The sequence below is a fragment of the Aethalodelphis obliquidens genome, unplaced genomic scaffold (genome assembly GCF_003676395.1).
Source record: "Aethalodelphis obliquidens isolate GAN/ISIS:26980383/991018 unplaced genomic scaffold, ASM367639v1 scaffold12, whole genome shotgun sequence".
Classification (NCBI taxonomy): domain Eukaryota; kingdom Metazoa; phylum Chordata; class Mammalia; order Artiodactyla; family Delphinidae; genus Aethalodelphis; species Aethalodelphis obliquidens.
In genome coordinates, this window is record NW_020837956.1 from 8,193,681 (window position 1) to 8,220,483 (window position 26,803).

Sequence of the window (26,803 nt, forward strand, 5' to 3'; positions counted from 1 at the left end):
CTTCCGCTACAGGAAAAGGTCGCACGGTTCCTGCTTTCAAGGAGCTCCTTGTCGGGCTTCCGGAAAAAACTTCTGAGCTTTCACCTGGGAATGCTTAGAATACAGCTAGGTGAAGAGGGCGCTGGAGAGTTGTCTGTACTTTTGAAGCCTGTTTTCGGCTTCCCACGTAACTCCGATTGCCCCAACAGATACTGAACCGGCAAAACTTTGCTGAGAAAGCTGCTCTGAATTGTGTTTGAAAATACATACATAACTTGACTGTCAATTAGTGTTTTTACAAACTGAGATGGCATATTACAGTACTGTTTTAAAAGTTATGTTTATGAATCGAAACCTTTGGGTAACTTAGGAACTTGTAACCCAAATTTACATATATAATATGCAAAAAATCTTTTAAGTTGATTTACATGCACAGGGTACCCTTCCAGGTCGTAAGGCTGGGGGCCTCCTATTTTATCCCCAGATTTGGCTCAGGACTTTTTTTTTCAGGACTCTTAATTATACTGTTATCTTGCTGGTGCATTTACTGAAGGAATGGGTGGGGTGGGAGTTGGGGAATATAATGCGTTCACCGCCAGCTTTAAAACTATACGACCTTCGTTATAATCCATCCATTTCGTAAAGCAAGGCACTGCTCATGGACTTAAACGTTGTACCTCCGTATACCTTTACACTGTCCCCTGGCCCCAAGCACACAAATCACATCACATTTAACCTTGGAGGCCCCTAGCACAGTGCAAAGGTCCTTAACGTTCTTCCTGTCCCACACTTCTGACTATAGTACGTTCCTCTCAGTAGGCGCGGCATCTTCGGCTTGGAGCGGGAACCGCGTAACGTTGGCTACAACTCCCGCACTCTGCATAGAAAAGTCCCACACTCCGGGTTCTTCACAGTCGGCTCTTCTCGAGAGTTCCCGGGTGTTCTCGCTAGTTGGCCCCCCGCAAGCCCTTGCGCGAACCTGGGAGGAGTCGACCTCTTCCGACTCTACCAACTGAAAAGTGAAGGGGTGGAGAGACTGAACATGCTGACGTGAAGGAAAGAGAACGGAAAGAGACGCTCCCTGGAATGATATATCAAGCTACCTTGTAATACACATATCTCGTGGGGATCATATGTCCTGGGAGAAACAGGTTTTTCAATCTTCCAAGTTATAACAACACGTGCCTCCCCCTACGTCTGGCGCGCCCGGCCTTTGGTCTCTCCCGCGCCGGACGACCCCGCGGTCACGTGCTCCCCCATCCTTGCCCAGCGTGCAGCCTACGGTGGGGACGGCGGAGCCATGGCGGCCTTGCTGAGACCGGCCCGCTGGCTCCTCCGCGCTGGGGCGGCTCCGCACCTCCCGCTCTCCCTGCGCCTTCTAGCGGGCGGCCCGAGGCGGCCGCACGCCGCCTTCTGTCCTCACGCCGCTCGCGCCGGGCGCGTCGCCGGGTGAGTGCCCGGTCGCTTTCTCAGCCCGCCTGCAGCGCGGCAGTTCCTCGGGGTCGTGGACGTGGGCGAGGGCCGGGTCCCACTTGTGCTCTTTCCACACCCTCCTTGCTGCTCCAGGGCCAGGCGTCCCCGGGCCTCGTATCACGCTCCTCACCGGGGGGTTTAGGGTAACAGGGTTGGTCGCCTTCGAAGGTTACGGCCACGGACGTGGCTTGCTTCCGTCATGGATCCTGCCATCGCCGCCTCGGACTCGGTCACCCTGCCCTCGGGTTATCGACGTCCTAAGAAGCTGAGAGGGGCTTTGAAGGCTGCTGCAGGGGGTCAAGTGTTACTCTTCTATGATTGACCGGCTCGGGTGTTGTCCCACGTGCAAGCGTTATTGGTGCTTAGTAACCATGTACGATTTAAGTTTCGAGAGCTTTCTTTTTGGAGGGAGGATAGGTTGGGAATTTTGGGTGAGCAAAGGGTAATTTAGAGGTGGAAGTTTAATTATCATCAGTGTGGGCTTTTGCCTCCGTTTTCTTCAGTGGAGTTTACCTCAGTATTTACGAAGATGTGCAGTGGGTTGGGAGTCGGGACAGTAGACTCTGTAAATGTCAGTGAATGTGTAAGTGGACACATTCTAGGCACTCTGTAGGAACTGGGGGTGCAAAGGCAAATTAAGTTCTCAGTGGGTGTCAAATGTGTGAATAAATGCTCTCATGGATTGAGGTTTATCGGGGTAAGTTTGGTATAGACTTTGCCAAGGAGAGGATAAGGAAGCTTGATGAAGGTGTTAATTTGAGTAGTATTTTTTTTTTTTTTTACATCTTTATTGGAGTATAATTGCTCTACAATGGTGTGTCAGTTTCTGCTTTGTAACAGAGTGAATCAGCCATACACACACACACGTTCCCATATCTCTTCCCTCTTGCGTCTCCCTCCCACCCTCCCTATCCCACCCCTCTAGGTGGGCACAAAGCACCGAGCTGATCTCCCTGTGCTATGCGGCTGCTTCCCACTAGCTATCTGTTTTACGTTTGAGTAGTATTCTGATCGCCTGAGAAGGGTAGATGGGCACTGAGGTTTTAGAGTTGAAGAAAAACTGATTTTGAAAGACGAGTGTTTATAAATAGAGGTACTTTGGGAGACAGCATAAGGACTAAGAGCTGAGGATCTGGAATAGACCAGGGCTGGACTGTGGGCTTCTCTATTTGCATTATGCCACTGGACAAGTTACGTAACGTTGACAGGCCTCAGTTTCTTTAGTTATAAGATGGGAGTAGTAATAGTGTTGGTGACATTGCATGAGGTTATCTATATAAAGCTCTTAACATAGGGCCTGGTTCCTCGTAAATGCTGTATTAGTTACTATAATAGTAACAGTAATAGCTGTGATTGCGTGGATTTTTTGTGGTCCTGCTTGGAAACCTACTTTATGTGTAGAATTACATGGAGGAAATGTTTTATGACTTCTTAGCAACTTAGTTATACATTTTTGGAATGTAGTCTGCTTATGACTTGGAGCCTACCTGAATTTTCTCATTAGGCCTGAACAGTTAACCTTTAGAAGTTGTGCCTCTGCTTTCACAGATCTACACTTCTTGGCTTTCAGAGAGGTTCTTTTGAGAAAGTTGTGCCAATGATTTATATTTTTCTAGTCCTTAACATCCCTGTGAGGCCAGGGGAGGGTCGATGTTACAGTTCATCTTCGCTGTTGCATTTGAGGAAAACAGTAGGGGGAACACAATCTAGTAGAGAGGGTGTTGGTCTGCTCATCAGACCTGGGTACCATTTACTTGCTGCATAACCTTACCTAGCCTTTTTGATCCTCAGTTCGTTGTCTGTGAAGTAGAGGTAACAAGGCCTTTCCCTCTTCTTTTAAAGCTCATTTCTTGTCATTCAGGACTCAACTTAAATGCTATCTCTTCAGAGAGGCCTAACCTCAACACTCAGTGCAAACCCTATTTTAGTTGTATCACAGCATGTCTCACTTGTCTGATATTATTTATCTGCCCGCTGCTTGTTTCCTTAGAACTTAGTCTTGTTCACCATTGTGTGCTCAGCTCATAGCAGGCAGTAAAGAAGTGTTTGTTTTCTTGTTCTCCTGGACTCTGAACATTTTCTATACAGTTTCCTACCCACAGCCTGTAAGCATGCTCACATCTTTCCCACCTGAAAAACAAAACCTTTCCTGAAACTGGACTTAACTCCACATGCTCCCCAGTCTCTTCTTCCTGTCTGTACTCCTGTCTCCTTCATTTCTTCACTTCGAATTTGCTCTTTGACCCACTGCAGTCACACCACTGGGAATAGCCATCATTGTTTTATTTATTAGCTTTTTATTATGTATTTTTAAATTTTAGAACTTATGTGCCTTCAGGAACAATTGCAAAATATTGGGGGGGAAAGCAATAAACTAAAAATCACTCTTAATTCTATCACCCACAGAGAGCCATTGAGATGTGTGTATATATATATACAGAGAGAGAGAGAGGGTGCTTTTAAAATTAGGCATGTGTGAGATGTAAGTTTATTTCATTTAATTTTTTAAGGGACTTCTTAATAACCAGATCCACTCTTGGTTTTTTTTATATAAATTTTTTTATTTTTGGCTGCGTTGGGTCATTGTTGCTGTGCGCAGGCTTTCTCTGGTTGCGGCGAGTGGGGGCTATTCTTCGTCACAGTGTGCGGGCTTCTCATTGCAGTGGCTTCTCTTGTTGCGGAGCACAGGCTCTAGGTGCGCGGGCTTCAGTAGTTGTGGCACGCGGACTCAGTAGCTGTGGCTCGTGAGCTCTAGAGGGCAGGCTCAGTAGTTGTGGCACATGGACTTAGTTGCTCCGCGGCATGTGGGATCTTCCCGGACCAGGGCTCCAACCCGTGCCCCCTGCATTGGCAGGCAGATTCTTAATCACCGCGCCACCAGGGAAGCCCCCAGATCCACTCTTTAGGCCTTGACCTCTGACATTACTGTCTCCCATTTCCCCCTTAATGAAACCCTTTTATTGGCATTGAAGATGACACCACTCTTTCTTGATTTTATTCTCTTTAGAATTTTTCTCATTTTGTTGCATCCTTTTTCCTCTGTTCATCTCTTAAATGCTGATATCTTTGGGGGGTGGCGGTGGTTGTCCTTAGTCCTTTTGTTTTCTCATTTTTTTTCATTCCCTTTGGGTGACCTCTTCCATTTTTAGGGCATCAGCTGATACCTGCCTATCTGATGATGGCAATACTTTCCCTCCTGGAGGTGCCTGCCTGCTACTAGGCACCTCCACTTGTTGACCTATAGGTACTTCAAACCCATACATCTCAAACTGGATTCATCACTTTGCTGTACACCAGAAACTAACACAACATTGTAAGTCAACTATACTTCAATTTTTTTTTTTTTTTTTTTTTTTTGTGGTACGCGGGCTTCTCACTGTTGTGGCCTCTCCCGTTGCGGAGCACAGGCTCCGGACGCGCAGGCCCAGTGGCCATGGCTCACGGGCCCAGCCACTCCGCGGCATGTGGGATCTTCCCGGACCGGGGCGCGAACCCGTGTCCCCTGCATTGGCAGGTGGACTCTCAACCACTGCGCCACCAGGAAGCCCTATACTTCAATTTTAAAAATAAAAAAAAAAAAGAAAATATCAAACTGGATTCATCTTTCCTCCCAAGTCTGTTCCTCGTGCGTCCCCTGTTTTAGTGAATGTTGCTATTTCTGTCAGCTTTATAGAGATTTTTCATTCATATTTCTTTGACACTTCCCTGTTCCCATCCTCTCTCCTATGTATTGATTGCACAAATGATTAAGTTCTGTTAGAGCTACTTCATCTGGAATGATTTCCCTCTTCTTCCAACCCCTACTTTATTCTGTAGTTACCCTGGTAATTTGATCTTGTCATTTTCCTACTTAAGAATTAGACACTGTGGTGGCTCCATTTGTTCCAGGATAAGGTGCTTCATGATCTGGAGATGCCTCTGGAGCCTCACTTCTTGTGAGTTCATTCCCATGGTGTCCTCTGTGCTAGCCATCTCAAACTACTTCAGAGTCCTCCACAGCAGAGCTTCTGAAACCGTAATGAGCATAAGAATTCCCTGGGGATCCTCTGAAAATGTGGATTCTGACTTTGTAGGTATAGGTAGGGGACTGAGATTCTGCATTTTTAACAAGCCCTCAGATGATAAAGGTGCTGCTGGTCTGTGAACCAGCAAGGCTTTGATGGAGCACGTTGCACATCTCTTTACCTTTGACTGTGATGTTCATTGTTGGGATGTGTCTCCTCTTCTCTGTTTAATCTCTGTTGCTGGCTTCTCCCTTTGACCACTCCCTTCTTGTGCTTTCTCTCAGATCCGGAATCACTAAAGCACCCATTAACACTATTGCATGTGTACCCACCAGCACTCCAGACCTGGTTGAAGGTTCCTTGAAGGCAGGGACTTTGTCTTACTCTTTTTGCCTCCCCTGGTGTCTGACTTTGTGGCACATAGTAGATGTCAAATGTTTGTTGAGTAAATCAATGAAAATCTTAGATATTGAGGGAGGAGTATTTGTGGGATGCAAAGGAGTTTGAAGGGGTACTTAACGCATTCATGTAGTGCAGTGGATCTCCACAAATTCACCCTGATCTTGATTTCCAGGAATGTCTGAGAAGGACAGATGAGTATTATTGAGTGAAATTATTAGAATTTATTAATACTTAGGTGCTTCAGAGGAAAGGTAAGCTTTGAGTTAAATCAGTTTGGAAGCGGATCTGGATTGATGATTATCTTAAAGGTGAAGAGCACATATTGCCCTATGACAGAATGATGTGACTTCTAAAATTGAAAGGAGAGAAAACTTTTCCTTGTTTACCTCTCATTGAAAAAACGTTCTCAGCACATCTTAAAAGTCTGTCTGGGTCCTTTGGAGTTGCGATTCAGCCTCTGCTCCCTGTGGGTTTAAGTTTATCAATTACAGAGGACTATGATAGGCACATGTACAACATGTTATGTTTGTGCTATCCATAGAGAGGAATATAATACTGTGGCATTTCAGAGAGAAGAAGGAAAGAAACATTTGTTTTGTGGTAGGGGATTGCTCAAGTTTAAGAGGCCATGTGGTAATGAGTAGTCAGAATGTTCCAGGGGAAGAAAGAGGTGGAAGAAACTTGGAGGCCATACTTTTATCCTGTGTGTCTACGTGGGGTGGGATGTAGTGGAAGTTGATACTGCAAAAGTCAATCAATTTCTTTTTTTAAAAAAATAATTTATTTTTGGCTGCATTGGGTCTTTGTTGCTGCACGTGGGCTTTCTCTAGTTGCAGTGAGCAGTGGCTACTCTTGGTTGCGGGTGCGCGGGCTTCTCATTGCGGTGGCTTCTCTTGTTGTGGAGCACAGGCTGTAGGCACGCGGGCTTCAGGAGTTGTGGCACACAGGCTTAGTTGCTCCATGGCATGTGGGATCTTCCCGGACCAGGGCTCGACCCTGTGTCCCCTGCATTGGTAGGCGGATTCTTAACCACTACACCACCAGGGAAGTCCCCAATCAATTTCTTAAAGCTACCAGCGTTGATTAGAAAGTTGGTCGGAAGCCGTTGGAGGCTTTTGAGAAGTACAGTTCTTGACAAAGTTTACAAAGACCCTAGGAGAAATAGGGACTGGGGATAGATAGACCAGTGAGGAACAACGTTGATACATACTGCAGATTAGGTTTAATAGGGCCACAACTAGGTGGTACAGAACTGAAGAAAAGATACTTCCTTTTCTGAAGGAAAGAGAACAGGAGCTTGGAGAGAATGTTAGAATTAGGAAGAATTGATTTGGAGATTAGGATAAATAATAGTACCTTTGGGGTAGATCTTTACCATTGTCAAACTGTGTTTGTATGAATTTATCACACACACGTTTCATCTTCTGTGGGTTGATATTACAAGTTAGGAAACTGAGGTTTAGAAGGGTGAAGTAATTTATCCGGAATCTCCAGTTGGGATTCAACTGCAGATGCTGTGATTCTCAGTTCCCAAGTGCTTTGAATATGTTGTGTTTTAGGTGCTAAAGGGATTACTTATGGACATAAAAACATTTTTTAAAAAAGGCAATACATAATACAGTATAAATTGAGGAATTAGAGACTATCACAAGTAAGCAAGCACATGATAAGATCTCAGAATGTAAACTCTGGAGGGCATCTCTAGAATAATCTAGTCTATCCTACTCTTGCTTTATATTGATAGATTCTACAGAGTATCTTGCTCCACGTGACATCTAAGGTCCCAGCCTGGGTAACTGACTCTTGTTAGTTCCTGTCATAGCTGAGACAAAGGAGACATCCCTTTGGACTGGAGGAGCCTGAGATGGAGGGGACATCTGGATAGGTGGAAAGGAATGGCATTGGTGTTTCAAGTCAGAAGACTGTTACCAAGTGTAGAAGGGTTGCAAGTGACTTTTTTACTCTGAAGTTCTGTGACTTACCGTAGAGCATAAAGCAGTGTTTGGGGGACAGCTTAGCTGGGCAAGAGTTTTCGGAGAACTGAGGTCTTGGAAAATTCAGGGAGAATTTTTCAGGGAGAAAGTTCATTGTGACAGCTTTACAAAAGATTTTTTAAAAGATCAAACAGCAGATATTTATTGAGTACCTTCTATAATAAGAACTATTTATTGAGCACTCTTTTGTTAGGAATCTTATTTTTTATGTGATCTTTACAAGGTAGGTACTTTTTCTCACTTGAGGGAACTAATGCTTAAACCAAATACCTTTCCCAGAGTCACGTACCTGTTAAACAGCATAGCTTGGATTTCAGTAGGCCTTTTAAAATAAGTCTTGTACTTTCTGCTAATACATTTTAAAAAGAAGAAATGATGTAGTTAATATTTATTATGCTTAATTTGCTGGGTCCTTTATGTATACTTTTCTCAGTGTTGCCCAGACCTTGGGCATTTGTGTACTGCCTTCACATTTTTTTGCCAAATCTAGTACTACCTAAACTATTATTTATGTTTAGCATTTTTCTTTTCATTGGGTTTAGGTTTAAACTGACATTTTATAACTTAATTTTGTTTTAAGCAAGAATTCTAGGAAGATAAAGAGCTAGATGCAATAGTTATTTTAAGCTATTTATTGAAGTAAATAAAACTACAGAAATAGAAAGTCTTTGTCTACATGCTATCTAAAACCATTTTCCTGGCAGAAGTGCAATATTTTGGGAAACACTGCATTATCTCAGTCTTTGTGATATTCCTGTGCGGTGAATACTATTATCTCTGAGATTTTACAGGCTTAGAGAGAGTTGTGGTAACTTGCCCAAAGTTACATATCTTAGAAATGGCAGAGCCTGAAATCAGGACAGTCTGTTTGTTTTTTTTTTCCCCTTCCAATGAGAATGTCTTGAATGGCCTAAATTTTGCATAATGGCTAACCGTTTATCCTTTTTTTTTTTTCATATAATTAGAGACTTTTGGCTTACAATTAGTGATAGTTCCCAGGAAACATGGCAACAGATATAAAAAGAATATGTTAGACATTTCTTATTGGAATCTAGGTTTCTATTGAGTCTGGTGTTAGCAAATTTGGAATACTAGACTTCTCAGTACAAGCTTTTCTGTTCTTAAGCTTCTTTCTTTTCTCCTTATAATATAGACTTTACAGTTAGGGGCCATGTTGGAAATTCTTAAGTTTTTTAAACACATAAAATATTCCTGTTAAATTTGACTCTAAACAAGAATTTTAAGGACCAAAATTAGAAGTAATTGCCAAAATTTCCCCTCCTTATCCCAATAACCATTTTACATTTTTACATTCAAGCCCACACTCTGAAAGCTGGTGTGTTTCCACTATGCCATGGAGCCTTCTGTTTTTGTCTCTAAGATTGTGCTTATCAAGTGTTATGAAAATGATACATAATACGTTAAGATGTATACAGAGGATTAATCGAGACTCTGTAGGGCTCTTTTACATGAATTTTTCTCTATTACATGGAAGTGAGAATTAACAAATTGTACTGGCAAGACTTGTTGCCTGGAATTTGCAGTTAAATCAGGTGGGAGCCTTGGTGATTCTCATCTCCGCGCCCACCCTCTAAGCTTCAGTCTCTCACTTGGACTGCTGCAACAGCTTCCTAAATGGTATCTCTATTAAATTCTTGCTGCTGTCTAATTTTTGGTCCACCCTGCAGCTAGACTGATCTTTTCTAAACAGAAATATATCATACCACAACCCCTGCTTACAAAACCTTCAGTAGGGTTATATACAGTTTTGTACTTGGAATGAAATCTGTATCCAGAATAAAATCCAGACTCCTTACCTTCACAATCCTCCATGATCTAGCCCAGCCTTCCTCTCCAATCTCATACCATCTGTTGCTCACGCACTTGGTCTACTGACTGTTCTACTTGGCCTAGAATACTCATCCTCTGATATCTGTATGGCTGCTGCCTTTCATCCTTAGTTAAAAATTTTGAGTGTCATCATCTTTGTACATTTAATCCAAAGTAGAACCCTACTGTTGTTTCATTGGAGTCATAGAACTTAACACAACTCGTGGGTTTTGTTGTTTTGTTTTTTAAGTTTAACTAATTGATTATCAGGTTTACTTACTAGATAAGTAGAAAGGTTGATCCTAGCACAGTGCTTTATACATAGAAGGTGCTTGATAAATCTTCTTTGAATCAATAAATGAAAGAATTTAGGTGTTGTGATAAAAGTAAAAAAAACAGTTATAGGATCCTAAAGAGGCAGTGGCATGAGACGGTTTTGGGGGAGATTGATCTGGCAGTTGTATGAAGAAAAGCTGAAGCCTGAGAAACTAATATGAGTTTTGTTGCAAAAATCCATGTGTTCTGGATTGAACAAGGAACTCAGAAATAAAAGAGGTATCTGAGGGCTCAACAGATGCGCTGTGAAGGCTGAGAGGGATTGAGCAATTATCCTAAGATTTTGAGCTTGAGGGAAAAATGTAAAGGTGGTGTAGTCAGTAGCAGTGAAGAAATTTGAAAGGAATACCAACCACTTTTAGGAGGAGTCATTGTTTTTTGAATTTTTAACATGTTAAAACTTAATTGGAATCAGTATATACATAAAATGTGTAAAATAATTATATACTGCAACCAAGTTGGGTTTATTCCAGGTGTGCAAGCCTGGTTCAAGGTTTGAATAGTCAATTGATGTAATCAACCATATCAACAGACTAAATAAAGAAAACTCAAGTAGAATAGTTAAAATAAGGGATTGGTGAGAACATAAGAGAAATTTGGATACCTATTGCCTACAGAATAGTTCAGCAAAATATGCTTCTGTGAGAGCAGCATTGTGAAAATCAGTCTTGTATTTTATAAGCATGTCATAAAATCCAAATCCTGTCGTTATCAGCCATTGTAGACTTCCCCTTATCTCGTCTCACATTCCCTGCCTAGGTTTAATTTTTACCACTTTCCAGTGTGAACTGCCTGTTGCAGCCAGATTAGTTTCCTTGATGCCCTTCCGCCATGTTGAGCTCATTTCAGAATGAAATTACCCATGTACAGGTACAGGTCCTGTCATTTAACTAGCTTTTACTGTGACTTTGGGCAAGTTACTTCACTTTTCTTATCTGTAAAGTCAAGATTATAGTCCTAATTTTCTATTACCTTGCATGTCTTAAATGCGTAATAAACATTAGCTACTGACTATACCTATTCTATCGCTGTATCTTTAAACTCTGATAGCTCTAGAGTGATGCCCAATTGGCTCATAATAGCAGTGAAAAAGGAAGAAGAGAATAGGGAAGGGAGAGTTTTAAAAATGTATGTGATTAGTTTGGTGTATATTCAGAGTTTAAAAGGAATGAATAACAGTTCAATAAAAAGTTTACTTGAAAGAAATAAACACTGAGACTATCCAAAACATACAAAGAACTCTTAAAACTCAACAATGAGAAAACTTAATGACCTAGTTGAGAAATTAGCACATCTGAACAGTTCACCAAAGAAATACTGAAGGCAAATAAGCATATGAAAAGATGCTCATATCATATGTCATTAGGGAATTGCAAATTAAAACAACAGTTAGATACCACTACATGCATGTTAGAATGGCTAAAACACCTATGGCATCTGTGGTGAGATGTGGGGCAATAGGAACTCTCATTTATTGCTAGTGGGGATGCAAAATGGTACAGGCATTTTGGAAGATAGTTTGACGGTTTCTTACAAAGATAAATAAACATAAGCTTACCATATGATCCAGCAGTCACACTCCTAGATATTTACCCAAATGAGTTGAAGATTTCTGTCCACACAAAAACCTGCACATACATGTTTACAGTAGCTTTATTCATAATTGCCCAAAATTGGAAGCGACTAGTATGTCCTTCAGTAGGTGAACTGATAAGCAAATTGTGGTACATCCAATACAGTGGAATGTTACTCAGCACTAAAAAAAATGAACTATCAAGCCATGAAAAGACACAGGGGAACCTTAAATGTGTATTGCTAGGTGAAAGAAGCCAATCTGAAAAAGATTACGTCCTGTATGATTCAACTATATGACATTCTGGAAAAGGCAAAACAAGACAAGTAAAAAGTGGTTGCTAGGGGTTCAGGAGGAGGGGGAAGGGATGAGTTAGGTGGAACATAGGGCATTTTGAGGGCAGTGAAATATTCTGTGGTTCTGTAATGCATGTCATGTATTTGTCAAAGCCCATAGATATGTACACACAGAGCGTGAACATTTTTGTATACTATAGACCTTAGCTAATAAAAATGTATCAATATTGGTCATCATTTGTAACGAATGTACCACACTAACACAGAATGTTAATAGAGGAAATTAGGTGGACGGGGAAGAGGGTCTAATACATGGGAACTCTGTACTTTCTGGACAGTTTTTCTGTAAACTTAAAAATGCCTTGAAAAGGTAAGGCATTGATTTTTAAAAGTGACAGGCTTAATAGGGGAGCCTGTTAATTAGGGAACCCATGGAAGCCTGTTTATAATAATCTAATAATAATCTAGTCCTTGTACCTTTTTGAAATATGGACGCTCAACTATAAAATCATTATTTTTTTCACTAAAGAGTCAAAAAACACTAGCACCCATTATAAAAAAACAACAAAACCTGAGAAAAATAACTTTTTAAATGCCAGATTTTGCCAGAGAAAATTCATGGGTAACCTGGAAGTTGGTTGTGAGTGCTGGAGTCTCAGGAGGGAACCTGAGAAATTTAACTCAAAAATATAAAGGAGCCATTTATGACACTTGGGTGAAATGATAAAATAATTTTCCCTTATGTGTTTACATCACTTGGTCATCAGGTTTTGGAGGCAGTGCATTCCAGCTTGTTCAGGCCTGATGGTTAGGTTCCTACCTTGCATGGACCCACCTTAACCCCTGCACTTGTTCTTTCCTTTCTTTTCTATCACAACATACCTATCGTTCTAGGCTGTGAACACACCCTTTTTCCTTCAGGGTGTGTTCAAGTGAATTTAAAAATAAATTCTGTGTCAAATAAATGTAGAAAGCGCTGCCATGTGAGGAAGCACTGGAGAATCTTTTTTTTTTTTTTTTTGTGGTACGCGGGCCTCTCACTGTTGTGGCCTCCCCCATTGCGGAGCACAGGCTCCAGACGCGCAGGCTCAGCGGCCACGGCTCACGGGCCCAGCCGCTCCGCGGCATGTGGGATCTTCCCGGACCGGGGTACGAACCTGTGTCCCTGCATCGGCAGGCGGACTCTCAACCACTGCGCCACCAGGGAAGCCCTGGAGAATCCTTTTGAAGAGTGAAGAATCCTTTGACTTAAATATGTAACTCTTCCCCTCCCCAGTTTATTTTATAGTAGATTCATATTTTGACTTAACTAATTAAAGCCAAACACACGTGAAGGAGACTTAGCAGCATTAAAGATTTATTTTGTGAGAAAAATTAGCTTTAGAATGTTCAGCATGCAGTGCTGGTTTGTTAACGTCTCTGTTTTCTGCCTGGATTTTATTTGTGTTTGTTTGAACTTACATTTTATTTTATTTTTTAATATTTATTTATTTATTTTGGCTGCACAGGGTCTTGGTTGTGGCATGTGGACTCTTAGTTGCGGCATGCATGCGGGATCTAGTTCCCTGACCAGGGATTGAACTCGGGCCCCCTGCATTGGGAGCGCAGAGTTTTACCCACTGGACTACCAGGGAAGTCCCTGATCTTACATTTTAAAACTGCATTTTAAACAGAGGTTTTATTTTTATGCCCCTTCACAGTTTATCAGATTTGGGTTGTGTAAAAAACATTGACAAATACACTTCACTACAATTTTGAAATCTCTTATGTTATTAGCTTTCATTGTTGAACAATATTATTGCACACTCTCCTGAACCTGACACATTGTTCTGGGTGATTTAAAATAATATTTTGTGTTTGCCTGACTAACAAGGGCATAGGTTAGTAACAGCCAGACAAACAGCCAGAGAAAACTTTTGAAAATAAGGGATAAGTATATGTAGGCATGTATCTTCTGTGGTTTATAGGTAAAAATCTAGCATTTAATTAATTCAGTTCATTTAACTAACTTTAATCAATTAGCCATCTGCAAGTGCTGATCATTAGGCTTCTTAACTAAACAAGATAAGACATTGTCTTGTTTAGTTACTATTTTGATTTTTTCCATTGTTTTCCAGTCTACTGATTTACATAGGTGGAATCATTGATGGCCAGAGTGATTTGTCCCAGGTCACAGTGGTAGAATTTCTAGTCGAGTATCAGTTACTGCCTCTGTGTTTTACATAACCTTGTTGTGAAACTACTGGTGTAGCTTTCTTTAATGTAACATCAGGTACTTAATCATTCAGTTTTGTGACTGGTTTTCCAGGTTAATAACATAGGATAGGAAGTCAACAATTTTATTTTTAAACTCACTAGTATGTAAATATTTATTTTGGTAATTGTGGTAAAAAATGTGCACATGCTAGAAAAATGTGATTGTCATCCTAAACGCATTCTCAAATTAGTAAGTAGAGTGTTTTTACATTATACTTAGTTACTATATACTTAGTATTATTTAGTTATACTTACTGGCTACTTCTGAAAAGTCTAAGATATTTGGAGGTAAAGATGTAAATCTCTGAGAATTAGATAATTTTGTGTGAGATTTGAATGCACAGAAAGAGTTTAAATTCAATTCAAAGATGTATGACAGGGTTTCCTTCACACATAAGGATTATTTCTAAGTTTGATGTTTGTAAATCAGGTAGAGCCTATTTCTACAGCGTAGAATACCTCTGATTTCACGTTTTGGAGCGTTTGGTCTGCATGCTAGACCTCTTTTATTAAAATGTTGAATGGTTTAAAGGTTGTTTGCTTTTTATACATATGTACTAGTCTGACCTTAATTTTTTTTCCTTTTGACTTTCCCCAAATTAATGATGTTTAACAGCAGAAATCTAGTTTTATATTTGTTGGTTACAGTTGTTAAAATGATTAGAAAAGTATACAGTTAGCATTTTGACATATGAATTGAGAGTTGAAACATCACTATAAAATGTTTCAGATTTATTTAGAAAGATGGGAAATTCTTTCGTTGTTAATGATCCTTTAAAATGTATAATTTTAACTTGGAAATTGGTCTTCTTAATAATTCATAATAAGCAACACCTGGAAAGCATTTGAAGACTGCTTTAGAATTCTTCAGAATTTTAGATATATTTTAGATCTCTTGTCTCATTTGCAGAGGTGAGAAGAGCTTTGTAGCATAATCTTCATTTTCCTTCACTGACTTGGTTTTGGTTAAGGGAGATTTAAAAACACTTAAAACATACTGTATTATTGTCTTAGTTTGAGTTGATTCCATGTGAAAAGTTATCCAGATATTGTCAAACAGTTATTCAAGAGGTTAATTTGCATGCAATTTATGTGCATGTGACTTCATTTAAAGCAAAGGTCAAAACTTTCTTCCCTACCAATTTATACTTCTCTGTGCATTTTTGCTATTGCGCTATGAATTTAGGTATTTAGTAACTAATAAGAAAGCTTTGTATAAATTTTACTCACAAAGATGACCTATGTGGTTAGTAGTTGACATAGTTTATTTCTAATTGTCTTTCATTTTGTAGAGCGCTACTGAGCCAAGCCAGGCTGTATGCCATTGCTGCTGAAAAAAAGAATTATCTTCAAGAAGAGGCCACTTCTTCTCATAGAAGGAATACCAGTCAGTTTGATTGGGCTCTAATGAGGCTAGATAATTCTGTCCGAAGAACTGGCCGCATCCCTAAGACTCTTCTACAAAAAGTCTTTGATAACACTTGCCACTCAGGTATTTCAAGATTTTCTGTTAAAAAAGTTGAACTTAAGTAGTGGTTTGGTGGTAAGCTCATTATAGAGCACATTACTTGATACTTCAAATTTTGTTATTTCTATTCATGATTTTATGTTATGATTGTGATCTGTTTTTCCAACTCATCAGAGCAAAGTTTTGAGTAAAACATTTTGTTTTGCATGTTTATTTCAAAATCAGCAAATAAAAATGGTCTTCTCCCACAGTTTATGAAGGAATCACTTTGAGTGGTAAATTTTCTTGGAAGATATTAATTTGTCTTCTGTTGTATAGTGTCTGCTTTCCCTAAGATAATCACATATGACAAATTCCCAGAAAGACTGATAATCACTATTTCCCTTTCATTTTCACTTAGCTATTAAAATTTATTTGAGTCACTTATGCAACTTTGATAATCTGATAGAAACTTGCCCTCAACACCCCCCCCCAAAAAAAACCCTAACCACACATGCTCACACAAAAGCCCACGTGCAAGCCACACACATAATTTTGTATATGGTTTGAGAGCATTCACCAGCTTCCCAAAGCCCATCCATGATTTCAGTCACATTAAGCTGTAGAATCTAATGATGAGGGATACTAAAGAAGTATCAGTAATAACTTGCATTTAAAGACAGTTTTTATCATTTTCTGTCTTTGATTTATTGAGTTGTACGGCTATCACCGCAGTCAATTTTAGAACACTTTTATCACCCCCAAAAGAAACCTCCATACTCCTAAACATCAGTCCCCAGACCTCCATCCCTTCCAGCCCTAGGCAACCACTAGTGTACTTCCTTGTAGATTTGCTTATCCTGGATACTTTATATAAATGGAATCATGCAATAAGTGGTTTATTTTTGTTTTTGTTTTAAAGTCGGCTTTCAGAGACATGTGGATAAAGGGAGAAGGAAGTTTTGTAGAGGATTATAAACCTAAGTTGGATATTCTTTGGTTTTAATTGTACTGCTTTGTACTATTTTCATAAGATACTGAGAAGTTTAGCCTTTCTATTGCAGTAAGCACTAGGTTCTTTGTAGTCTTGCAGATTCTATAGATTTATAACCTTAGCTTCCCTAAGAAAACAGATCAGTTTTAAAAACTTGTAGTAACATTGTAAATGATACTTGTTGATTGGGATAGGATTTTTCTGATTTATGAGTACTCTTTTAATATTATCTTTAGTGAGGCAGGAGATTTTAAAATATTTACAGATTTCAACTTAAGTTTTGATATTTATCTGCATGGTATTGTTACTATGTTAAATATTACACGTTAACCTGTTTTCATAGGTAGCCGAGGTGGTAATCAAGCCTTGCTTCTGCTGCGCAGCTGTGGTTCTCTCTTGCCTGAACTAAAGCTCTCAGAGAGAACAGAATTTGCTCATAGGATATGGGACAAACTTCAGAAATTGGGTATGATTGTATGAATATATGATGTGTATGAAGGGTGTAGATACTTTTTCTTTTAGTAAAAAAGAATTTCTTTTCATAAATGCTGTAGTTCAGTTTTATGGAAGGGTTTTACTTGATTCATATTTTTTTGTGATATGACTTATTTGGTGAGTTATAGTGACATCTAGGGGCATTAAGAATAAAATAATTTTTCATAACAAGTATTACTTTTAGGATAAGTTAAAAAGAACGAAGTAGAAAGACATTTAGTCTGTCAAAGTTATAAGTGCACATACTATTTGACCAAGCATTTCTATTTGTTAGAATTTATTAACATATCAAGCATTTCAGTGTTTTAATATGTTTATACTTTAAAAAATTCCTTTTGACGTACAGTTGATTTACAATATTATATTAACTTGAGGTGTACAACATAGTCTGTTTGTTAGAGTTTAGATAGATATACTCACATGTGCAAAAGGATATTCTTCATTGTAGCTTGTTTGCAAAAGTAAAAATTGGAACCAACTCTAATGTCCCTCACTAGAGGTTTGGTTAAATAAATTATGGAGTGTCTGTAAAATGGAATACGGTGCAACCATTAAAAGAATGGAGTTCTTCATATACTAATGTGGGGTTTTCTCCAAAATATAATTAAAAATTAAGATGCAGAACAGAGTGTATAGTTTGATACCATTCTGAAGAAAAATGTTTATATGTGTATGTGCATATGATATTAAAATATTCCTGGAAGGATGATAAACACTAGATACAATTTTTACTGTATACTTTTTAAAAAAATTATAGTTGATTACCCTATACTCTTTTATACTTTTTCATTTTGGGGCTATGAATAGTACCTATTCAAAAAATAAAATAGTTTAAAAGATCATTTGATAAAATTCAGTGTTCATTCCTGATTTAAGAAAATCTTAACAAAGCAAACTAGAAATATCTATGTGTCAGTAAGTCACATAATTTAAAAACACATGTTGAACTGGGAGAAATATTTGTGAGAATGGTTATATTCTAAAATAGAAAAGAGCCCTTACATAGTAGTCATAACATTAATACCTCAATAGAAAGATAGACATGCATTACTTTCTATTATAATTGTTCACAAACATGTCTTTTCTCTATACTGTATATCCTTTGTGAGAGTAGAATTCATAACATCTTTGTTTTTCTCTTTGCCAGTAGAATAATGCTTTGAACTTATTACACTTGTTAACTAGTTGTTGAATTAATATTGTTAGAAACCTGGTAGATTGCCACCGTGACTCTTGTTCACAGACTTTTTTTAAGCTGTAAGAGATTTTTTTAGCTTAGGTAATATGTCCAAAGTTACAGAATGAGCTGTGACAGATCCGAGACTGGAACTGAGTTTTCCAGACTAAAGGGGATTCTTTAGTCCCCTTTAGTCTGGAAATGATAGGCTCTCATTTCAATGTTGCCATATGCTAAATTTTTTTTTTTTTTTTTTTACGATACGCGGGCCTCTCACTGTTGTGGCCTCTCCTGTTGCAGAGCACAGGCTCCGGACACGCAGGCTCAGCGGCCATGGCTCATGGGCCCGGCCGCTCCGCGGCATGTGGGATCTTCCCGGACCGGGGCACGAACCCGTGTCCCCTGCATCGGCAGGCAGACTCTAAAACACTGTGCCACCAGGGAAGCCCTAAATTTTTAAAAATAGAATTACTTCTGGTGTACTTCTTGGCCACATCATGATAATATATGTCTCCTTAAGTTTTGTTATTCAGGTTATTTATCTTTTCTGGAGTGTTCTTTTGTTTCTTACTCTTTAAGTCAATCCATTTTTCAAGCTATAATTTAAATCCCTCCTTTCTAGAGTTTTACCTCCAGTCCCAATTAGTGTCTCATCAGTTTCCTGCATTAGAATTGTGAGTTTGTCTTTTTTTTTTCTTTGGCTGCATTGGGTCTTCGTTGCTGCACGCGGGCTTTCTCTAGTTGCAGTGAGTGGCAGCTACTCTGTGTTGTGGTGTGTGGACTTCTCATTGTGGTGGGTTTTCTTGTTGCGGAGCACGGACTCTAGGCATGTGGGTTTCAGTAGTTATGGCACGCGGTCTCAGCAGTTGTGGCACACGAGCTTAGTTGCTCCGCGGCATGTGGGATCTTCCTGGACCAGGGATTGAACCTGTGTCTCCTGTACTGGCAAGTGGACTCTTAACCACTGCGCCACCAGGGAAGTCCCTGAATTTGTCTTTTTAATAGATATTCTTCTCTTGGAGGCTGATGATTTTATCTTATTCATATTTAGATCTTTGTCATGAACCTTCCAGTGTTTTGCACATGTTGGGTACTAAAGTAGTAATAGTTGAAATTGTAGAAAATGTTCAAGCAAATTTAACTTGACTTCAAAAAAATTCAAATTCTACTTCATTAAATAGTAAATCTGTTAATATTAACATGGTTCAAATGCAAAAGGTTCAATAAAGTTTATAGTGAAAGGCTTTGACCTATGTTCCCCAGACACCCAGTTCCACTCTTGGGGCCAGTCAGTCAAATCTAACTTAAAAAAAATTCTCTAAGAAAATAATCACATTTTGGAAAAAGATAGATGTAATTTTTTTAGAAAACTATTTCTTACAAAGGCTGTTAATCTATTTGGGATTGCAAAAAACTTTGATCACTAGAACTCTGGTTTAGAGACAAAGGTAGGGAGGGATAAAAACTACTCTGAACAAAAAAGTGCAAACATGTTTTTAAGTATTGGTATTAAGGACAGGTCCACATTTAATATATTTATATAATCTTAATGAAGGGGACTATATAATGACATCTTAAAGTTTTCAGATGACACCATATTTTTCTTGAACAGTAAAATGCCAAGCTAATTAACATAACTACACATAAAAAGCCCTGTGAGATGACAGAAAAGTGACAGGTAACTTTTACTAAGCACAAGGTAATACATGGAAGAGAGAATAATTATCCGAAATACACCAATGGATGAACACTAATCTAGCAAGAAACCTGGCTTTTATCTAAAATAGTAATATTTTAGGATATTCTTTCAGGTTTGAACAAAATAAGTATAAGATAAATGTAAGTGGATGACAATTTACAAAATTATTACATAATGAGATTGAACAAGAACATAATATTAAAACATTAAAAGTAATGGACAGCAGAGCCAGAGCCATGAGATAGTATTAGAGGTATAAGGGTATATGGTAAGGTACATAAGGAAATGCTATTATATAGCTTTTGATTATTAAAGTAAGATATTTTAGGATTATGTCCCTAAACTTTGAGTTTTTAATTTAAATTTTAAAGATTTTAATTTACTCTATGAAAGATACACTATGTATTTTTAAAAAATTATTCTTCAAGAAATGACCCATGAAATTAACTAGACATAATAGTAAATATGGGGATAAAATTTTTACTGAATTTCACAGAAACGTTTTTGTCATCTGTAGAACCATGTCAATGTGGCAGAAATAAAGAAATGAAACCCAGTTATGTTAACATTGATCTTGACTAAAATCTATGAAAATCCAGAGTAGATGTTACTTATCTGGATTTTCAGCAGTTTCCTCAGCTTTTCCAGCACACTAGAGTAAATACCTTTATAAAATTATAGAATATAACTTCCTCAGCCTTAGAGCTGTAGCCAACCATTGTTAAGAGTTCAGCTTGAGTTGATGGTTTTTTGAAAGTTCTCAGACACTACATGGTAACCCTGTTGCCTAATTATATTACAGATGTGGACTTGCATATGGTTTCCTATAAGGCCCTGTATAAAGTATTACAATGGTTAAGAGATTGGGCTCTCAAGGCAGACTACCTACATTCAAATTTATGGTCATATACTAGCCTTGTGGCCTTGGGTAAATGGAAGAGTCAGTTTTCCTAATCTGTAAGATGGGGATGATAACAGTACCTTCCTGAAAGCTGTTGTGAAGAGTAATTCAACCTCTGTATGCAGAGCACTTAGTACAGTGCCTGAAACATAGTAAATACACTACATGTCTAAGGTTAAAAACAAGTTTTAATTTAATAGAACAGGACTCTACTGCTTTGAATGTCTAACTGACACCACAGGCCTGTGTAGCCACAGGCAGTTGAATAAAGATATAAAATTTAATTCCTGATAATTTAGTAAAACATGTTAGCACTGTACTGATATGGTAACCCTGATGTCATGTTGTGCGTTGGTATGGTAAGGCTGAGTGGTAACCTTAATTGATATGGCCTTAGGCAAGATAAACATAGAGGGCTTCCCTGGTGGCGCAGTGGTTGAGAGTCCGCCTGCCGATGCGGGGGACACGGGTTTGTGCCCTGGTCCGGGGGGATCCCACATGCCACGGAGTGGCTGGGCCCGTGAGCCATGGCCGCTGAGCCTGCGCGTCCGGAGCCTGTGCTCCGCGACGGGAGAGGCCACAGCAGTGAGAGGCCTGCATACTGCAAAAAAAAACAAAAACAAAAACAAAAAACATAGAAAGAAAACAAAGGGCATTGGAATACAGGTAATTAACAATAGCAGACTAGAAATGGTGTTCAGCAACTAGAAATGGAGTGGAAATGGAGCCTTCAAACACTGAGTAGCCTGGTTAGTAAATAAGCAAAATTGTTAGCACAGTCCTACCTGTATATAACAACTGCAGTCACAATTCATCCATCTCAGGGTATCTGTAATGTGGCTAGGACTGCTTTATAAGGAAAAATCTTTCAGCCACTTTAAATGTAGGGGTCTTACTATTATAAAACTCTTAGAGGAAAACATAGGCAGAACACTCTATGACATAAATCACAGCAAGATCCATTTTGACCCACCTCCTAGAGAAATGGAAATCAAAACAAAAATAAACAAATGGGACCTAATGAAACTTCAAAGCTTTTGCACAGCAAAGGAAACCATAAACAAGACCAAAAGACAACCCTCAGAATGGGAGAAAATATTTGCAAATGAAGCAACTGACAAAGGATTAATCTCCAAAATTTATAAGCAGCTCATGCAGCTCAATATCAAAAAAACAAACAACCCAATCCAAAAATGGGCAGAAGACCTAACTAGATATTTCTCCAAAGAAGATATACAAATTGCCAACAAACTCATGAAAAGATGCTCAACATCACTAATCATTAGAGAAATGCAAATCAAAAATACATTGAGGTATCACCCCACACCAGAATGGCCATCATCAAAAAATCTACAAACAATAAATGCTGGAGAGGGTGTGGAGAAAAGGGAACCCTCTTGCACTGTTGGTGGGAATGTAAACTGATATAGCCACTATGGAGAACAGTATGGAGGTTCCTTAAACAACTAAAAATAGAACTACCATATGACCCAGCAATCCCACTACTGGGCATATACCCTGAGAAAACCATAATTCAAAAAGAGTCATGTACCACAGTGTTCATTGCAGCACTATTTACAATAGCCAGGACATGGAAGCAACCTAAGTGTCCATTGACAGATGAATGGATAAAGATGTGGCACATATGTACAATGGAATATTAGCCATAAAAAGAAATGAAATTGAGTTATTTGTATTGAGGTGGATGGACCTAGAGACTGTCATACACAGTGAAGTAAGTCAGAAAGAGAAAAAGAAATACCGTATGCTAACATATATATGGAATCTAAAAAAATAAAACAAAAAATGGTTCTGAAGAACCTAGGGGCAGGACAGGAATAAAGACACAGATGTAGAGAATGGACTTGAGGACATGGGGAGGGGGAAGGGTAAGCTGGGAAGAAGTGAGAGATTGGCATGGACTTACATATACTACCAAATGTAAAATAGATAGTGGGAAGCAGCCGCACAGCACAGTGAGATGAGCTTGATGCTTTGTGACCACCTAGAGGGGTGGGATAGGGAGGGTGGGAGGGAGACTCAAGAGGGAGGAGATACGGGGATATATGTATATGTATAGCTGATTCACTTTGTTATAAAGCAGAAACTAACGCAGCATTGTAAAGCAATTATACTCCAATAAATATGTTAAAAAAAATACAGGGGTCTTGTCAGCATTTTCTAACAGGAAGGGAATACTGTGCTTCATAAGTAAGAGAACTTTTAATCCTTGAATAGGCAGTTACTTGTAACTGTCCATTAATTCAGTAATTATTCTCTTGTGTACTTAGTTTCCTCTGTTCTGGCAGAACTTCTATATAGGTGGGTCTAAATACGGAGTATAATGCTGAAGTGATCATTTTACCCTCCTTGTTTGTTACATTTAGGTGCACATATTTCAGTTGTGTTAAAGGGTATGACTTTAAGTGCTCTTCCAAAAATTTGATTTAAATTTCATTTGTAGGTACTGTGTATGATGTAAGTCACTATAATGCTTTGCTTAAAGTCTACCTTCAAAATGAGTATAAATTTTCACCAACTGACTTCTTGGAAAAAATGGAGAAAGCAAACATTCAACCAAATCGAGTAAGTAGTTGCTATTATAAATGTTTATTGGTCATATCCACTTTTATTTTTACCCAGAAAAAAAAATTTTTAGGCAGTATTAACTGGCCCATTTCATTGACAGGTGACATACCAAAGGTTGATTGCTGCTTATTGTAATATGGGAGATATTGAAGGTGCCAGGTATGTAGTTCTATGAGTGTATGTTTAAGCGAACAAATTTGTAAGTCTTGTAAACCTAGAATATTTTCATTCTTTTTTTTTTAAGTTTCTACTTAGTAAAAAAATTATTTCAGAAGTATTTTAACCTAGCAAATTTGGTCATATGACTTAGATAAAATATAAAATTTTGTAAAAGGGGAAGTGTAATTGAAAATTGCTATTTTAATTAAAAATTTCATTTACTGGAGCAGAAGTTTAAAATTGTTGAGGTACAAAGCTGACTTTACTTTTTTTTTAATTGCTGTTTCCAAAAGTAAATGTTCTTAACCATTTACACTGTATTCATTTATAAAACTGATAATATTCTTTTTTCAGTGATTTGTATAAAATTAGTTATGACATTTCTCTGCTCATGTAAAATTTATTAATACTTTTGGATGGAGGGTTTAGGAAATAAGAAATAAATTGAAATGTACAATCTCATTTTTAATGAAATGAATCACTAAACTTTATGCTTTTTAAAGGTTAATTAGTACAGAAGAAACAATCAGATTTTTAAAACTTACCTAGTGTTTTTAACAAGAGTACTTCAAGACTATTGATAGAACTTCAAGGAGTGGAATTTTGTGTGCACATGTTGTAAAAGGTGTTTTTCATGTGTATTTCCAAGAAGTATTTTTATTTCTCTTTTGTTGCAGCAAGATTCTTGGATTTATGAAAACTAAGGATCTTCCAGTCACAGAGGCAGTATTCAGTGCTCTTGTTACAGGGCATGCAAGAGCTGGGTAATGTTCCACCTAAGGTTTTATTCTCAAGTGAGATTTAAATTACAGAAAATTATTGTGGAAAATTCTTAAACTATGTTTATCTCTCAAAAAAAATCTTGAGTGTGTGTGGTAGAACATGCACATCTTAAAATAAATTATTCTTAAATTTATCTGTTTCATCAAACTTTTATTTGAAGATTTCAGTTTTAAAAATTGGACTTGATCCAAGGTAACTGACTTTGTAAAGTTTATTAACTACTCTGCTAGTGACCTGGAAAATATTTTTATTTTTGAAGAATAATTTACTAAATGTTATTCTTTCCTAAAAAGGTAAATTTAAGTCACAACATACCAAGTGAAAGAGGGCACGTTATTTAATGTCTATGTAATTATTATTTAATTTGGTTTCTCTTTTGGAAAAGTTACCTATAAAAATTTGAGATGTTTATGATCTTTATTATTTCAGAAATCTGTTACCAGTTTAATATGTATTTATTCTTTTCTGATGTTACGATTCTAAATGGTACTTAAGAATTTTAATTTTAATAAGCATAAGTAATACTTTCTAGATTAAATGATATGACATTTGGCAGTATTATGGTAATCTATTTTATTTTCTTTGAATTAACTTACAGAGATATGGAGAATGCAGAAAATATTCTCACAGTGATGAAAGAGGCTGGAATTGAGCCTGGTCCAGACACATACCTAGCACTGTTGAATGCATATGCCGAGAAGGGTGACATTGACCATGTTAAACAGGTGTGACTTATATAAATAAACATACTTTAAAATCATTTGTATAAACTGCTACATTTTGCAGGATGCAGAAAAGTGTAGTTTATATGTTTTTAAAGATATCTCTTGTAGACAGTCTTGAAAGAGAATTCTTACTATAGTTCAGTACTTTGGTGTTGATGTAACAGTTATTGTTGGAATAGAATGTTTTTCTGTTTCATAAGAGAAGTCTTAAACCTTTAGATGGTATGTGTTTCTAATTTTTTAAAATCTTGGTATTTTAATTTATTTAGCTTTAATAAAAAAAACAAACTTGTGTCTAACTTGTTCTTCTAATTTCTGGAACTGTCTATAGACCCTGGAGAAAGTGGAGAAGTCTGATCTTTACCTTATGGATCGTGATATATTGCAAATTATCTTTAGCTTCAGTAAAGCTGGATATCCTCAATATGTCTCAGAAATTTTGGAAAAAATTACATATGAAAGAAGATATATTCCAGGTAGTTTTACAATTTTTACTTTCATGATTTTTCTAAAAATAAGAATTACTATTTCTACATGATGGAAAGGGCATTCTTTAACAATAGGGTATTGTGGTAGATGAACATAGGATTCTTTTAAAGTCAGCTTAATAAACTGAAAAACTTGAGTGAATGAATACGTAGGAATGTTTTGATTTGGAAGTGTTTCACTATCATGTAGGCAGATAAATCCTTTTCGTATTTGTAGTTCATAAGTTTGTCTTTCATATTGGTAGCAGTGTAGAAATATTGTTCAAATCGGTAACAAAAGATGTCTTTGTTTTCTTTCCAGATACAATGAACCTCATTTTGCTTTTAGTCACAGAAAAATTGGAAGATACAGCATTGCAGATTTTATTAGCATGTCCTATATCAAGGGAAGACAGTCTGAGTGACTTTGGCAGTTTCTTTTTACGACACTGTGTGACTATGAATACGGTATTTACATAGTCCATTTTTTCTTTGTAGACAATGTAATTGGTAGTGAAATAATATTCTTTAAAATAAGAGAATGTATTATGAGATTAGACCAACTATAAATATTAAGAGAAGTTTGTTTTTGTGTTGGAAGATTATTGGATAGAAAGAGGGTGAGAAGTTCAAATTTTTTATCTCAAAAGTGGTAGAATATTTGCAGAAGGTCAAATGGTAGGATATTTGCAGATTCAGCTGATGTGGTGCCTTTCTTTTCTAGCCTGCAGAGAAGCTTAAAGACTACTGTAAGAAGTTAAAGGAAGCCCAGATGCACACATCTCCTTTCCAGTTCACACTCCACTGTGCTTTACTAGCCAAAAAAATGGGTACTATATTCTCGTAATTGAAACCCACATAAGTAAGTTTTGCTGAGGTAGCTTTGTAATATTTTATGGTGTCTCTTTCAGATTTGGCAAAAGCTCTAATGAAGGCTCTGAAGGAAGAAGGTTTTCCTATCAGAACTCATTATTTCTGGCCATTACTAGTTGGACATCAGAAGGAGAAAAATGTTCAAGGTTAGGTTTTACCTTTTACAGATTTAATAGTGGTTTAGATATCCAGTATAACAGTTTCTACACACATTTAATTATTTGGGAAAACATGCTTATTAGATCTTATGAGAAAATAGAATTAAGTCATAGTAAAGTATTAGGTAAACGTTTAAAAAACAAACATAATGGATTTCTTTCATCTTAATTTCATTTTTTTTTTTTTTTTTTT

At 37.8% G+C, this 26,803-nt stretch overlaps 1 protein-coding gene across 2 annotated transcripts in view; it reads left to right on the forward strand.

Moving 5' to 3' along the window:
* The first annotated feature begins 1,264 nt into the window (after positions 1–1,264).
* The window catches only part of LRPPRC (leucine rich pentatricopeptide repeat containing), a 104,389-nt gene continuing 78,850 nt past the window's right edge, over positions 1,265–26,803 (forward strand). For both annotated transcript variants that reach the window (XM_027113244.1, XM_027113245.1), the window contains exons 1-11: positions 1,265–1,428; positions 15,436–15,635; positions 16,928–17,050; positions 23,321–23,442; positions 23,546–23,604; positions 24,282–24,368; positions 24,986–25,112; positions 25,444–25,588; positions 25,902–26,047; positions 26,304–26,409; positions 26,491–26,598. In XM_027113244.1, coding sequence (XP_026969045.1) covers positions 1,280–1,428; positions 15,436–15,635; positions 16,928–17,050; positions 23,321–23,442; positions 23,546–23,604; positions 24,282–24,368; positions 24,986–25,112; positions 25,444–25,588; positions 25,902–26,047; positions 26,304–26,409; positions 26,491–26,598 — 1,372 coding nt within the window. In that variant the 5' untranslated portion in view covers positions 1,265–1,279. The remainder of the gene's footprint in view (positions 1,429–15,435; positions 15,636–16,927; positions 17,051–23,320; positions 23,443–23,545; positions 23,605–24,281; positions 24,369–24,985; positions 25,113–25,443; positions 25,589–25,901; positions 26,048–26,303; positions 26,410–26,490; positions 26,599–26,803) is intronic.